The 14,192-nt window shown below is 52.3% G+C and overlaps 1 protein-coding gene across 3 annotated transcripts in view; it reads right to left on the bottom strand.

Annotated features, from left to right (window-relative positions):
• Nucleotides 1-5,271: 5,271 nt before the first annotated feature.
• Nucleotides 5,272-14,192, bottom strand: part of ASL (argininosuccinate lyase) — a 39,129-nt gene continuing 30,208 nt past the window's right edge. For 2 of the 3 annotated variants that reach the window (XM_055339258.1, XM_055339256.1), the window contains exons 3-17: nucleotides 12,110-12,304; nucleotides 11,396-11,479; nucleotides 11,080-11,136; nucleotides 10,824-10,921; nucleotides 9,014-9,091; nucleotides 8,853-8,930; nucleotides 8,344-8,396; nucleotides 7,931-7,993; nucleotides 7,655-7,769; nucleotides 7,397-7,481; nucleotides 7,225-7,284; nucleotides 6,920-7,003; nucleotides 5,801-5,935; nucleotides 5,554-5,660; nucleotides 5,272-5,459 (exon numbers count right to left, since the gene is read on the bottom strand). In XM_055339258.1, the coding sequence (XP_055195233.1) occupies nucleotides 5,315-5,459; nucleotides 5,554-5,660; nucleotides 5,801-5,935; nucleotides 6,920-7,003; nucleotides 7,225-7,284; nucleotides 7,397-7,481; nucleotides 7,655-7,769; nucleotides 7,931-7,993; nucleotides 8,344-8,396; nucleotides 8,853-8,930; nucleotides 9,014-9,091; nucleotides 10,824-10,921; nucleotides 11,080-11,136; nucleotides 11,396-11,479; nucleotides 12,110-12,304 (1,437 nt within the window). In that variant the 3' untranslated portion in view covers nucleotides 5,272-5,314. The remainder of the gene's footprint in view (nucleotides 5,460-5,553; nucleotides 5,661-5,800; nucleotides 5,936-6,919; nucleotides 7,004-7,224; nucleotides 7,285-7,396; nucleotides 7,482-7,654; nucleotides 7,770-7,930; nucleotides 7,994-8,343; nucleotides 8,397-8,852; nucleotides 8,931-9,013; nucleotides 9,092-10,823; nucleotides 10,922-11,079; nucleotides 11,137-11,395; nucleotides 11,480-12,109; nucleotides 12,305-14,192) is intronic. The other variant, XM_055339259.1, reaches the window with a different exon arrangement.

Here is a 14,192-nt window from a genome sequence, read left to right as displayed (position 1 = left end):
TAGGAAAAGTCTGTAGAATTTCTGCATGTAATGTGGTGGCTGATGGTAAGCAGGATTCTGGTCAGCCTACTGGTGAGGCTGGAAGAGCTAGAAAGTCTTCAAGAAAGGGAAGAAGATGAATCCCACAAAATCTAGGTGAACTTAAAGCATTCAGTGCAACATCTGGCCCAAGTAGAAAATACTTATTTGTTTAAAATAATAGTTAATTGAGCACTGGGTGTTGTATGTAAGTGATGAATCAGTGAATTCTACTCCTGAAACCAATATTGCACTATAAATTAACTAATGCGAATTTAAATAAAAACTTAAAAATGAAAAATAAAATACTAGTTGATTATTTTAGAGGGATATCAGCTTTTTTTGTGGTGTAATTCACATATCATACAATTCATCCCCCTACATTGGTCAACTGTTTTTTGCCTAGGGTGCCAAGACAATTTAATTTGGTATGAAGAGTCTTTTAAACAAATGGTACTGAGACAAATAGATTTCCATATGGGAAAGAATGAAGTTGGACCTTTTCCTTACACTATATAAAAAAAATTAAAAAATTAACTCACATCCTAGTAGGTATGAAATGATATCTCATTTTGATTTTGATTTGCATTTCCCCAATGATTAATAGTGTTGAACATCATTTTGTGTGCTTATTGGCCATTTTCATATTTTCCTTGGAGAAATATCTATTCACTTTGTCCATTTTCAATTCAATTAAATAAAATTTAAAATAATATCCAATTCATTATTGAGTTATAATAGTTCGTTTTGTATTCTGGATACCAGACCCTTATCAGGTACATGATTTACAGATATTTTCTCCCATTTTATGAATGTCTATTCACTTCCTTTGAAGCACTTAAGTTTCTTGTGGGCTTCTCTTTTGGGGCAATGAAATGTTCTAAAATTGATTGTAGTGATCACACAGTTCTGTGAACACACACCAGAAGCCACTAAACTGAACCCTTGTCCAACGAAAGATGAATGGATAAAGAAGATGTGGCTTATGTATACGATGGAGTATTACTCAGCCATTAGAAACAACAAATACCCACCATTTGCTTCAACGTGGAGGGACCTGGAGGGTATTATGCTGAGTGAAATAAGTGAATTGGAAATGGACAAGCATTATATGGTCTCATTCATTTGGGGAATATAAAAATTAGAGAAAGGGAATAAAGGGAAAAAGAGAAAAAATGAGTGAAAATATCAGTGAGGGTGACAAAACATGAGAGACACCTAACTCTGGGAAATGAACAAGGGGTAGTGGAAGGGGAAGTGGGCAGGGGTCTGGGGGGACTGGGTGATGGGCACTGAGGGGGGTACTTGGCAGGATGAGCACTGGGTGTTATGCTATATGTTGGCAAATTGAACTCCAATAAAATCAAAATAAAAATAAATAAATTGAACCCTTAAAAGGGTGTGTCTTGGGGCTCCTAGGTGGCTCAAACATCCAATTCTTGGTTTCAGCTGAGGTCAGGAGCCCATGGGTTGTGAGATGGAACCCCACATGGAGCTCTGTGCTCAGCATGGAATCTGCTTGAAAATTCTCTCTGCCTGCCCCCTATGTGTGCACTTAAGTTCTCTTTCTCTCTAAAATAGATAAAAAAAATTTTTAAAAAGGTGTGTGTCTTGTGGCATGTGAATTATATCTCAATAAAGCTATTGTTTTAAAAAATAAAGTAAGGAATGAGTAAAATGAGTAGATAATGAGCACTTAGAAAAAAAACTGATGGGCACCTGGGTGGCTAATTTGGTTAAGCATCTGACTCGTGGTTTCTGCTGAGGTCATGATCTCAGGGTAGTGGGATCAAGCCATGTGTTAGGCTCCACACTCAGTGCAATCTGCTTGGGATTGTCTCTCCCTCTGTCCCTCCCACACTTGTACATTCTCTCATCTCTCTAAAATAAACAAATGAAATCTCTAAAAAAAAAAAAAAAAAAAGGAAAGAATTGACACAGGAACCCAATACAGTTTTACCTAAATACAAATCCTATAAAACTAACCTCATGTTCCTTTTTGATAAAGTGATTTTTGATCAGAACTTTTGATAACATCCTTTATCCAGGCCTAAAAAGACTGGGTGAGGGAATACTCTAACAAACTGGATTTCAGCAAGACGTTTGAAAAATGACCTATTTTTGGAAAAAATGTAGAATGAATGACACCATTACTGAATGGTTGAGCAAACATAACCCCCAAATGCCAATTAAAGGTAAGCTGGAAAAGGTCTCAGATTATATGGCATAGGGCTTCAGCCACCTGCCTTACTTTCTTCATCATTTTTATTGGTGATTTCAGCTGAGAAAAATTGATAAAATCCTGATGAAATTTGCTGGAGTCAGAGAACCAAGCCAACTTTAAGTGGCTGAATTCTACAAGGAAAAATTGCTCAGAACCAGTGATTCCCTTTTCCCTTAAAATTTCTTTCTTTTTAAATTGAAATGCCTTGGGGCACCTGGGTGGCTTGGTGGGTCAAGTATCTGACTCTTAATTTCGGCTCTGGTCGTGATCTCAGGATCATGGGATGGAGCCCTGCATCTGCCTCTGTGCTCAGCACAGTCTGCTTATCTCTCTCCCTCTGCTCCTAGTGCCCCCGCCCCCGACAACCCCCACCACTGCCCACGCACTTTCTCTAAAATAAATAAAATCTTGGGCAGCCTGGGTGGCCCAGCGGTTTAGCGCCGCCTTCGGCCCAGGGTGTCATCCTGGAGTCCCAGAATCAAGTCCCATGTCGGGCTCCCTGCATGGAGCCTGCTCTTCCCCCTGCCTGTGTCTCTGCCTCTCTCTCTCTCTCTGTCTCTCATGAATAAATAAATAAAATCTTTTAAAAAATAAAATCTTTTTAAAAAATACATTGACATGCCTCTACGTGTTATCCTGTCCCTAAACACGTGTGTACGAAGCCCACCTAGTGCCCAGCATCACATGCTAGCTGGATGACTGGCTCTACCACCAAGTACACCAGTCCCCCCGTCACAGGACACGCTGTGATGGTGCCTGATTGTTCGGGGAAGGGCGGGTTAAGCAAGAGGAGAATGAGCAGGGGAGCCTAGAGGACACGGGGGAGAAAGGATAATGACCCAGGCCTCCGTTAACCAAGCCCAATGATTTCCCAATGTCATAATCCTTCACACTTGTGAATGTTACCTAACATGGCGAAAGGAACTTTGCAGATGTGATTAAATTGAAGTCTTGAGATGAAGTGATCCCCCGTATAATCACAAGTCTTTATAAAAGGGAGGCAGAAAGGTCAGTCTAAAGATGTGCAAAGGAAGCAGAGGGTCAGAGTTAGAGACAGATGTTATATGGCTGGCCTCAAAGATGAAAGAAAGGGCCACATGCAAAGGAATGCAGATGGCTGCAAGAAACTGGAAAAGGCAAACAGATGCTTCCAGATGCTTGTTGACACTTGATTTTGTCTCAGTAAAATGCATTTCAGACTCTGACCTCAAGAATTACAAGATGATGTCTATGTTGTTTTATGCCACTGTTTAGGGCAATTTGTTACAGCAGCAATGGGAAACCAGTCCAAGGACAGTCTGAGCTTTCCTGTAAACAGCCAGTTGGTGGCGGAATAGAAAGAGGCAGACACGGGAGTAACATGGACAGTCTGGAGAAAAGCTACACAAATGGAGAGGCTCATTTCTCCGGTCAGGTGGGAGGGTGTGTGGCCAGGCGCATGGTTGGGGGGACATGCTGGGGGGCTGATTCTAATTAAGGAGAAACTTCTAATAGAATTGTCTGAAAACAGAGTTCCCACTTAGACTGTGGTGTGCCCTCCCGATGGAGGAGCCGCTCTGTGTCATATGTATTACAGTAACTACTACAATTATTATTTAATCCTACGTGCTGTTTGATGGACAGAAGTCCCTCCTTCACTTCTGAGACTAGGTTTTAGGCCTTCCCTGGATCAGCACTTTGACTCTAATGTGTACAAGTATCTGGGGAGTTCGTAAAAATGCAGATTCTGGACCAGGTCAGGTGGTCTGCAGCAACTGTAGGTAACAAGATTCTAGAGATCAGTGATTCTCAAACTTGAATGCACATCACCTGAATGCCTTGCAAAAAACATACAGCTGGACCCTCACCTGGAATCTGATTTCGCAGGTCTCAGGCCTGAAAATTTGCATTTTTTAACAAATCTCCAGATGGTGAGGAGGAGGGGAAGGAGGAACCACAAGCTGACAGCCAATACTCTAGAACATTCTGTGACCCATGGCTTTGGTCCTTTTTGGAATTTGGTGTGGTGTCCTCACTGCTGGAGTTTCGGCTGTTTATTTATGTATGTATGTATGTATGTATGTATGTATTTATATTTATTTATTTACGATAGTCATACAGAGAGAGAGAGAGGCAGAGACACAGGCAGAGGGAGAAGCAGGCTCCATGCACCGGGAGCCCGACGTGGGACTCGATCCCGGGTCTCCAGGATCGCGCCCCGGGCCAAAGGCAGGCGCCAAACCGCTGCGCCGCCCAGGGATCCCTCGGCTGTTTAGTTTAGAAAGTGTTTCCACTGTTCCCAAGAAACACTTGGGAGGGGTGATTCATTCTTCCTTGAGTTTACCTTTGTTCTTAATAAAACATGAACTTCAGACATTTCTTATCAGGATTTTGGCGACATCTGTATAGAAAAGGTCTCTGCCAGCTCTGGGGGCTCACCGCTATGGAACATTTAGTGTGTGCCAGAGCTGGCCTCAGACCCTTTGCAGATCAAATGTAAATCCTTGACTGCAACGTGAGGCAGACTCCCGCTGGCCCTCACCTCCTGGTCCGTGCCGGACCATGCAGCAGTGCACTGCCCTCTAGGGTGAACGAGGCCTCTTCACGTGTGTACGAAGCCCACCGAGTGCCCAGCATCACATGCTAGCTGGATGACTGGCTCTACCACCAAGTACACCAGTCCCCCCGTCACAGGACACGCTGTGATGGTGCCTGATTGTTCGAGGAAGGGTGGGTTAAGCAAGGGGAGAATGAGCAGGGGAGCCTAGAGGACACGGGGAGAAAGGATAATGACCCAGGCCTCAGTTAACCAAGCCCATCAGGTGCCATCAAGGCTCCCAGGAGGCCAGTCCTCCCAGGACGCTCCAGGCAGGAGGTTACCCAACTGCCCTGCAGGGGAGGGTGTGGGGCCTGAGCAGGGCAGAGGCCCCAATCCCCTCTCCTCCTTCCCCATCTCCCCCTGCCATCCTTGTCCATGTTCTCCACTTCTTGATGGTTCCTGAAAGCCCACTGCTGAGGGAGCCAGGCCAGGCAGGAAAAACGCAGCAGCCTCCTCTTGAGCCAGCTTTATTGAGGAGCGGGGTGGGGAGGGCTCTAGGCCCGCTGGGCCCGCAGCAGTTCTCGCACCTGGCCGATCTGCCAGTCGACGCTGGAGCGTCCTGTGCCCCCCAGGGCGGTGTACTGCTCCACACTGTGGCCGTAATCCCACACTCGGCTCACATCGCCAGAGAACAGGGGGCTGGAGGAGAGAGGGGGAGGTGGGCCAGGGCCCAGGGGGCCACGGGGGCAGGCTCACCTCCCAGGAGGCAGCAGAAGGAGGGGAGGAGCCGCACCTGATGGTCTGTAGCTCCTTCAGCGACAGCTGGTTGAGGGCCACCCCCTTGGTCTCGGCCAGGAACACAGCTCTCCCAGAGGCCTCATGGGCCTGGCGGAATGGCATCTGGGGCAGCCGAGTGAGTGCTGCATGGACTGGGCTCCCTCGGATCCCTGTTGGGCCCGTGCCCACCCTCAGAGCCCCCACCCTCGGCTTGGGGCACACGCCCATCACCTCCCCCTCCAGCCCAGCCACCCCAGTCTTACCCCTTTGCGGACCAGGTAGTAGGCTAGGTCGGTGGCCAGCATGTCAGGACTAAGAGCCCGTGCCATGTTCTCACGGTGAATCTGGGGGATGCCGGTGAGGGGAGTGCTGAGTGCCAGGGACCCTGGGTGGCAAAGCTGCTGGCCAACCCCACCCCAGCCCTTAGCCAGGATGGCCCTGGCCTTGGGCAGATGCACCCTGCCCCAGCCTATCTGCTCTCTCAGCTTGAGCCATTTTGTCATCATTATTGATGATGTTTAGCTGCGCTCCTGGGGTTGCCAGCACTTTTTTTCAGAGTCTTTAGGTTTGGCGTGCATCAGAACACCTGGGAGGAATTATTTCAAATTGCTGGGCCCCACCCCGAGTCTCGAATCCAGGTCCGCAGTGGGGCCTAGGATTGTATTCCTGTCCAGTTCTCAGATGATGATGCTGGTCCCAAGACCACAGTTCGAGAAACACTGCTTTAGAGACACATCCTGAACTGTTTAGGAATGAAATGACAAGATGGCAATTTGCTTTAAAATAATGAGCTGGGGGACCCCTGGGTGGCGCAGTGGTTTGGCGCCTGCCTTTGGCCCAGGGCGCAATCCTGGAGACCCGGGATCGAATCCCACATCGGGCTCCCGATGCATGGAGCCTGCTTCTCCCTCTGCCTATGTCTCTGCCTCTCTCTCTCTCTCTCTGTGACTATCATAAATAAATAAAATTTTAAAAAAAGACTTATTAAAAAAATAAGTCTTTAAAAAAAATAAAATAATGAGTTGGGAGTGGCGGTGGTGGCAGGTGGTGGGTAAAGACCGCCACAGCAAGAAAGGCCATGAGCTGATTACTGTGGGAAAATGGGTATTAGTTATGCATTCTCTCAACTCTGTGAACTGAAATTTCCCGTAATAAATGATTAAGAAAGAAATCTGGTCAGGCCAGCTGATGGGACCCCTACAGGCTCACCCATGTCCATTCTATTATAGCTAACACTGTTTGTCCCAGGGGCAGGAGCAAACACATACCCACCTCCCCTGCCCCAGATCTTCTGGATGGACCCACCCTCCTCCTCCCATGATCACCTCCGGGCACACCCCTCCCAGGGTACAGGGGCCTAGGGGAGCAGGGAGGGGGCTTGCCTGCAGTGTGGAGATGACACCAGTGGCCACTTGGAGGACGGCGCTCATGGTGTCTGACACTTCAAATACAGCCTCCTTGTCCTCCTGGAGGGTATGTGGCAGGGGGTGAGACCCCAGCAGTCTTGTCCCCCACCAAGGCATCCCACTGCCCTCCACTGGGGACACCCAGCCTTTCGTATAACCCGAGGGCTGGGTGATAGGATGAGAAGGGGCCATTCTGCGGGGCCCCTGCCTGGATGCGCCAGGGCCCCGAGAAATGGAACGCAGGATATGTGCAGGGGGCCCCTGCAGCCCCAGCCTCACACCTGCAAGTCCTTGTTGTAAGTGCTTGGAAGTCCCTTGAGCGTCATCAGGAGCCCAGCACACTGAAGAAAGAGCGAGAACAAGGAGGCTGGGCCTCAGAGCCCATTTTCGAAGTTCCCTTAGGATCCTCCAGGTCAGCCGAGAGGCCTTGCCCCCACTCCATGCCCTGCTCACCCGTCCAAACACTCGCCCTGCCTTGCTCCGTATCAGCTCCAGGCTGTCTGGGTTTTTCTTCTGGGGCATCAAGCTGCTTCCGGTGCTGGGGACAGAGATGCTGGGCTGAAAGAGCTCCCCTGCCCCTTGGCTGGTCTGCTGACTGGGAGCAGATGGAGTCTAGCAGCAGGCAGTCCAGGTCAGCCCAGGGGTGGTGTGGGGAGGAAGGAAGCCTTGCTGGTGGGCACAGAGCTATGGTAGGGCAGGGCCCAGCCTTACCTGTAGGCATCTGAGAGCTGCACAAAGCTGAATTCCTTGGTGCCATAGAGGATAAGATCCTCGGCCATCCTGCTGAGGTGGGTCATGCACAGCGAAGCCCAGAACAGGAACTCAGCTGGTGGGACAACAAAGAGTGGGCCTTCTGGTCACCAGGCTTCTCTTGGTCTTCGCTTAGTCTGGAGAAGCCCCAGGTGGGAGGAGGCTGAGAGGAGCCAGGGCAGGAGGACAAATTAGAGCATAGTGCAGGGGACAAGCGTGCTGGTTCCTAGGACTCACCCACAAAGTCTCGCTCACTGGTGGCATCCATGCTGTTGAGAGTGATGGCCCCAAAGTTCAGTTCTGGAGGGGTAAATGGGGAAGGCAGCAGGGCTGGGCTGGAAGGCAAGAAGGGGCTTCCTCTCCCCCAGAACAGGTAGCCTCGCCACCTTCTCCTGGAGACCCCCTTATGGAGGAGCGTAGGGAGGGGGCCAGAGGGTCTCTAGTACAGGTCCCAGAAGGAAATGGGAGCCCTAAGTCTCCCCAGTGCCATGCACCCCTGCCACAAACCTTCTCTTGTCTCTCTAGCCTCAGTGTCCATAGGCAACAAACGAGGGTTTCAACCACACCCCTGCCCCCTCTGCGGGTGAGTCTATGGCACCTGGCAGGTGCTAAAGGGAATCTCTGTGGGGACGAGGGGCAGGGCTCCTCACCTGCTTGGAGTAGCTCCCGGTCCACACCCAAAGGGTTGCCTGCAATGGCCCCACTGCAGGATCAGGGGATTCCAGGTGATTAGGGCTCCTGGCCGACAGGCCCTGGCACACACACACACATACACGCACACCCAAAGCCAAGCCCAGACTGTCAGGGCTGCTGCCCAGTCGGCTGTGCTGATGGAACATTTGTCACCATGGAGCAGAAATGGCAAGCTGTGGGCAACTGGCTGGTTCTCTGGAATCTCTCTGGAAAGCTCTGGCCCTTCTCTGACATACCTGCTAGCTTGGCTATCCCCATTTTGGGAGAGCCGAGGGTCCATGCAGGCTTCCCTCCCTTCCACATAGGAAGCACCCCAGACACAGAGGCTACTATCTGTCCTTTGTCCTCCTCAGGTCCTTCCTACCTCCTCTTCTTCTGTTGATCCCCAAGGACCATGCTCACCATACAGCAGCAACCCCCACCCCCAACTAGGCCCTCAGAGCAGAGAGGCACTGTGCTCACTCACCTCCCGAGGGGTAGGACATTGATCCGCTTCTGTACCTCTAGCAGTCTCTCAGAGTCTCTGGTCAGTGCCACAGCATGGCTGAGAGCCAGGGGCAAGAGGTCAGGGCCTCCTGAGGCATGAACAGAGTCAGGGTGCCCCTGCACTATGGCCCAGCCACTCACCTCAGAATCCAGTGGCTCCAGCGAATGGGCTGAGCCCTTTGCAGGTGTGTATACCCTGGAAAGAGGACGTCATGTTCCCTGTGGGGGAAGAAGAGGGGCAGGGGCCTGAGGGGCTCAGGAAGTCCAGGTAGGTCTGACTATGTCACCCAGAATGCTGTGGGCCTGGGTCCCAACAGGAAAAAGCAGGGCCAACCTTCCAAGGGTCTGTGTGCAGCACAAACCAAGTGAGCTCCTAGGGACAAACATATAAGGAAAAGACCAGAAGTGGGCCGGTGTGATCCAGGGTCAGGGCCAGTGTGATACAGGAAGAGGGCTGGTGTGATCTGGGAAGAGTGGTGGTGTGATCCAGGGACTGGGCTGGTGTGATCCGGTAATAGGGCTGGTGTGATCTAGGTACTCGGCTGGTGTGATCCAGGGACTGGGCTGGTGCGATCCAGTAATAGGGCCAGTGTGATCCAGGGACTGGACTGGTGTGATCCAGGGATTGGGCCGGTGTGTTCCAGAGACTGGGCCACTGTGATCCAGGGTCAGGGCCAGTGTGATCTAGGGTCAAGGCGGTGTGATCCGGGAAGAGTGCTGGTGTGAGCCAGGGACAGGGCTGGTGTGAACCAGGGACAGGGCTGGTGTGTTCCAGGGTCAGGGCCAGGGTGATCAGGGACTGGGCCAGTGTGATCCAGGGACAGGGCTGGTGTGATCCAGGAAGAGAGCTGGTCTGATCCAGGATAGGGCCGGTGTGTTCCAGGATCAGGGCTGGTGTGATCAGGGACGGGGCCGGTGTAATCCAGGGATAGGGCTGGTGCCAAGGAGTTTCCCCAGAGTAGGATTTGGGCTATAGGACCAAATGTGATGAAGTCCTCTGCTCCGAGCAGTGGTGTGAGCAAAAGAGAGACACAGAGTGGGTCCCACCCAGCAGGGGATCATACTTGTGAGCATCTAAGAAGCTCCCAGGGACTCTGGAAGTGCAGGGGGCACTTCCAAGTAGGCAGGGGTGCTGTGGGTGGTGGTTTTCGCTTGCTTTTTTCGATAAACAGCTTTACTAAAATATAATTCACCCACAGTTCACCCATTTAAATTGTACACTTTAGTGTGTATCCCACCACATTGATTTTCAACATTTTCATCCCCCCAAAGAAGAAACCTTGTAGTCCCTGCTTCTCCTAGCACCCCCCCGGCAGATGGTTCTTAGGCCCTAGTTTTCCCCCAGAAGGGTAAGGTCCATGAAAAAGACATCACAGGAAGCTCAGGAAGAGGAAGGGTCAACCTATCTGTGTCACCAGACAAGGACTTCTCAGCAGCAAAGTGGCCAGGTGTGCAAGGAGCAAAGCCAACCCCAAAGACATGAGGTCACAGAAGCTAAAACTCTGGATGAGGCTACTGGGAGGCAGCTTTGGCTGTCCTATGCCAGCCTCGCTGGGTGGGGGTGGGAGGCGGAACAGGGGACACAAGACACAGGGTGGCTGAAAAGTGACCCCGGCCACCCCGGACACAGCCAGCCCTGTCCTCAGGCTGCAGGGCATGTGCCTGGCACCTTAGCCTCCTCTTTACGAAGCCTTAGAGAGTGAGCTCACCCTGCCTACTGAGCTCAGCTGGCGTGCAAGTAGGAAACACGGCAGGAAATGCCCGCATTCCCCGCTGCTTTGCCCCACTTGGTCCAGGAGTTCCAGGACGCCTCTGAGCCCCAGGGCCTGGGACCTCAACCCTCTTCCCCCTGCCACCTAGATCTAGCATTCAGGCCACCCGTCCTAGGGGAGAGGAGACCCCGGCTGCCCTCCCACCCTCTCTGCCACCTGAGTGTCCACGGGAGACTCACGCCTCTGCCCGGTCCACCATGGTTCTGATGAGCTCCCAGAGGAGGGCGGAAAGTCTAGAGCAGTCCTGTCGCATCCAAAGCCTGAGGTCTGTGACCACCTGCGGGGAGGAGGGGGTGGCACTCAGGAAGACAGAGGTGTTGCTTCACCAGGGAGCCAGGACTGTGGCCAAGCCCTACGCTTGCCCCCTGGGCTCCCCAAGGTTGAGAATGCACAGGGCAGGGTGGGGGCGGTAGGGGGCGTAGCAGCTGGCATAACCTGGTCATTCCGACTCCGGCCCGTGTGCAGCTTCCCTGCTGTTTCGCCGATGAGCTCCTGGGGGTGGAGGGAGGTGTGGGATCAGGGTCCACCTGCTCGTAGCCCAATGGGGTCACCCAGGCCCTGGTTCCCCCCAGCCCTGTCTCCTTCCTTCCCTCCCTCCTCCTGGACCCTGCCATCTCTGCCGAGGCCACCTGTTCTGAGGTCTAGCCTGTACTCTACCAGTGATGAAGGGAACAGAGTGATGGCGCTGAGGCTCTGAGGGGCCAAGGTCAAGGTAGAGAGGGGAGGCCAGGCAGACAGGAGGGGGCCATACCTTCAGGCGCCGCTCGTTGGCCGTGTGAATATCTTCATCACTGGGGTTTACTTTGAAGGTGCCCTGAGCCCACTCCTCAGCCACCTGTAGCAGATGGCAACAACTCCAGGAGATAGGGGGTCAGCCAGCCACAGCCACAGGGCCCCAAGCCTGGTCCCACCCCACTCTGATCACTGAGTGTCTCTGTAAAGGAGTGGAGTCCTGGGGATGCTCCCCAGGCAGGGTGAGTGCTCCCCAGGGGGGTGTAGCCCCCACCCCAAAGGAGCATTTCAGGCCCAGCTCCCCTTTGTCCATGAGCCATGGGCCACAGAGGCACTAAAGATGCAGAGAGACAAAGCAAGGCACAGGGTTTAAAGGGCACCTTGATAGGGGCACCTGGGTGGCTTAGTAGGTTAAGCAGCTGACTTGTGATTTTGGCTCAGGCCATGATTTTGGGGTCGAGGGACTGAGCTCCAAGGGATTGAGCTTTGCTCTGTGGAGAGTCTGCTGGAGATTCTCTCTCTATCTTCCTCGCCCTCTGCCCTTCCCCTCCCTGCTTTCTCTCTGAGATAAATAAATACATCCTTTAAAAAATTAAATAAATAAAGAACACCTCGATAGACATATAATCACAAGGTAAAATGACATGTTTGGATGTCCTGCAACCTGCACTCAGGACTCGGTAGGAGCCTGGGACTGGGCAGGGGCTCCAGTGGCTTCGGGTGCAGAGAGTACCTTGTCCAGTGCATGGAGTATCTGGTCCATCTCCTCCCTGGTGAGGAGCCCCGCCTTCTGCAGGCCGCGGCTGTAGGCCTTGCTGCCCTGCACGTCCACCTCCCATAGGGCCCGGTCATAGGCGATGGACGAGTTGAACTTCTCCATGACGGGGTCCACTGCGCCCACAAACCGGCCTCCCCACAGCTTCCCACTCTGGCCAGGAGAGCAGTAGCAATTAATGTCCTTCCCACCCTCGAGAACAGCGCCCTCACACAGGGCCCACAGAACAGTTATTAAGTCTGATGGTGGTGGGAACCAGCAGGCAGGATTATTCCCACTGCACAGATAGGGAAACTGAGGCTCAGAGAGGATCAGGAACTGGCCTGAAGTCACTTGGGGAGTCCGTGTAGGAATGTGGCTGGACACAGAAGGTAGAATTCTCTCCCACCACACGACTCTTCTCTAAGGACATGACAGCGGGGTACAAGGCTCCTCTGAGATTTCGGCAGGATTACTGAGCCCTTTCCTGCCACTGACTGAGGGGAGAAGCCACTCTGGAATCCAGACTTTGAATCCAGCTGATATTCCAACCATGATGATAATAATCCTGGCTACCGTGTATTGCATTTTTACTCTGTGCCAGGCATGATTTTAATTGCTTGCTTGTACCCACAGACATATCAGTTCCACCCCACTGCAGAGAGGGAAAACCCAGGCCCAGAGCCCTAGCTGGGGCTGGGAGAGCCAGGGTGACAGCCCAGCTGTCTGATGCGGAAGCCACACTCCAAACCCCGTGCCCCAACAGGGTCTCTCTGCATGCACTGTTGCACTGAACTTTTGCAGCAGGAAAGGCAAGGAAGCAATGGAGAGAACCCAGCAGGCTCAAGTGACTGGCATTTCTCTCCCACAGCTTGGGGTGGGGTCTGAGATCCCAACCCCCACCTCTCCAAAAGAGAGTGCCTCTGCCACATTTGTTATCAGTGGCCTTCTAGAAGGTCACTAGCTGACCCTCTGCCCCTGGGAGCCAAGGGCAGGGGGTGGGACAGAGACACCTCTGTTTGGAAAGAGTGCATAGGCCAGGGCGGGCGAAAGCTGGGGGAGGGGCACAGAACCCACGGGGGAGCTGTCCTCCCTCCCAGAATGCCAAGGATCAGGAGAGTGTTCCCTGGGTGAAGGTGTGCACTTTACTTTGCTGCAAACTTTCCTGTGGAGGGGGAGTTTATAATGACTGCTGGGGACATATGTGTTTGTCCGTCACCCTGCAATGTCCCAGACCTCTCCTAGCCACCTGACTGCAGTCATGTCATATAATGTCTATAAGCTTCAGGGCTACCTCTCTATAAAGTAAGGACGGTAGTAGCACCTACCCGATATAGCTGCTGTGAGCATTCAGTTATGCACAATCTAAGTGCATGCATAGTACCGTGCCGGTACTCGCTAAGTTCTCTTAGCAAGGGAGGCGCCAGGGCTGTGTACAGCACGGGGTGGGGTGGGGGGGCTCCACTGTGCTCAGGCCCCAGGCTGTGAACTGACCCCCCGCTGCTCAGCTCCCTTGGCTGCCTGATGACTCTGCCCTGCAGAAGCAGCTTCCACCCCCGCTTAACCTTCTGAGCTAGGTCCATTGGCCCTTTACATGTGTGCCAAGCCTAGCTCTCCTGCAAAGCAACACGTGGGTCCCTTTCCTGACTACTGGGGGCCAGAGGACCAGGGCCAGCCAGTCAGGATAGGGAGCCAGCCCGCCCCTCAGCCAGGAACCTGGCACTGCCTCCTCCAGCAGGTCCCTGGACTCCCTGCCTGGGTTGTTAGTAATAACAACGACTTAACAAGTTGGGGCCTTAGCCAAACCAATTAGCACCAACCCACAGGACGGCCTGGGGCCAGCAGAAGTCACCAGATGCTCTGATCTCATAAAGGCAGCCTACTTTGTGTTGAGGCATAGGGAGTCTGTTTGAGATCTTCTCTCCCCTTCCTTGCCCCCTGACCCACCCCCCACCACCCGCATGTAAGCTCCCAATCTCTCTCTTTCTCTCAAATAAATAAATAAAATCTTAAAAAACAAAACAAAACAAAAAACCCAAACCCAGAAGGATATCAGAATGAG

The sequence above is a fragment of the Nyctereutes procyonoides genome, unplaced genomic scaffold (assembly GCF_905146905.1).
Source record: "Nyctereutes procyonoides isolate TBG_1078 unplaced genomic scaffold, NYPRO_anot_genome, whole genome shotgun sequence".
NCBI lineage: Eukaryota > Metazoa > Chordata > Mammalia > Carnivora > Canidae > Nyctereutes > Nyctereutes procyonoides.
This window is presented reverse-complemented; position numbering and strand designations above follow the sequence as displayed.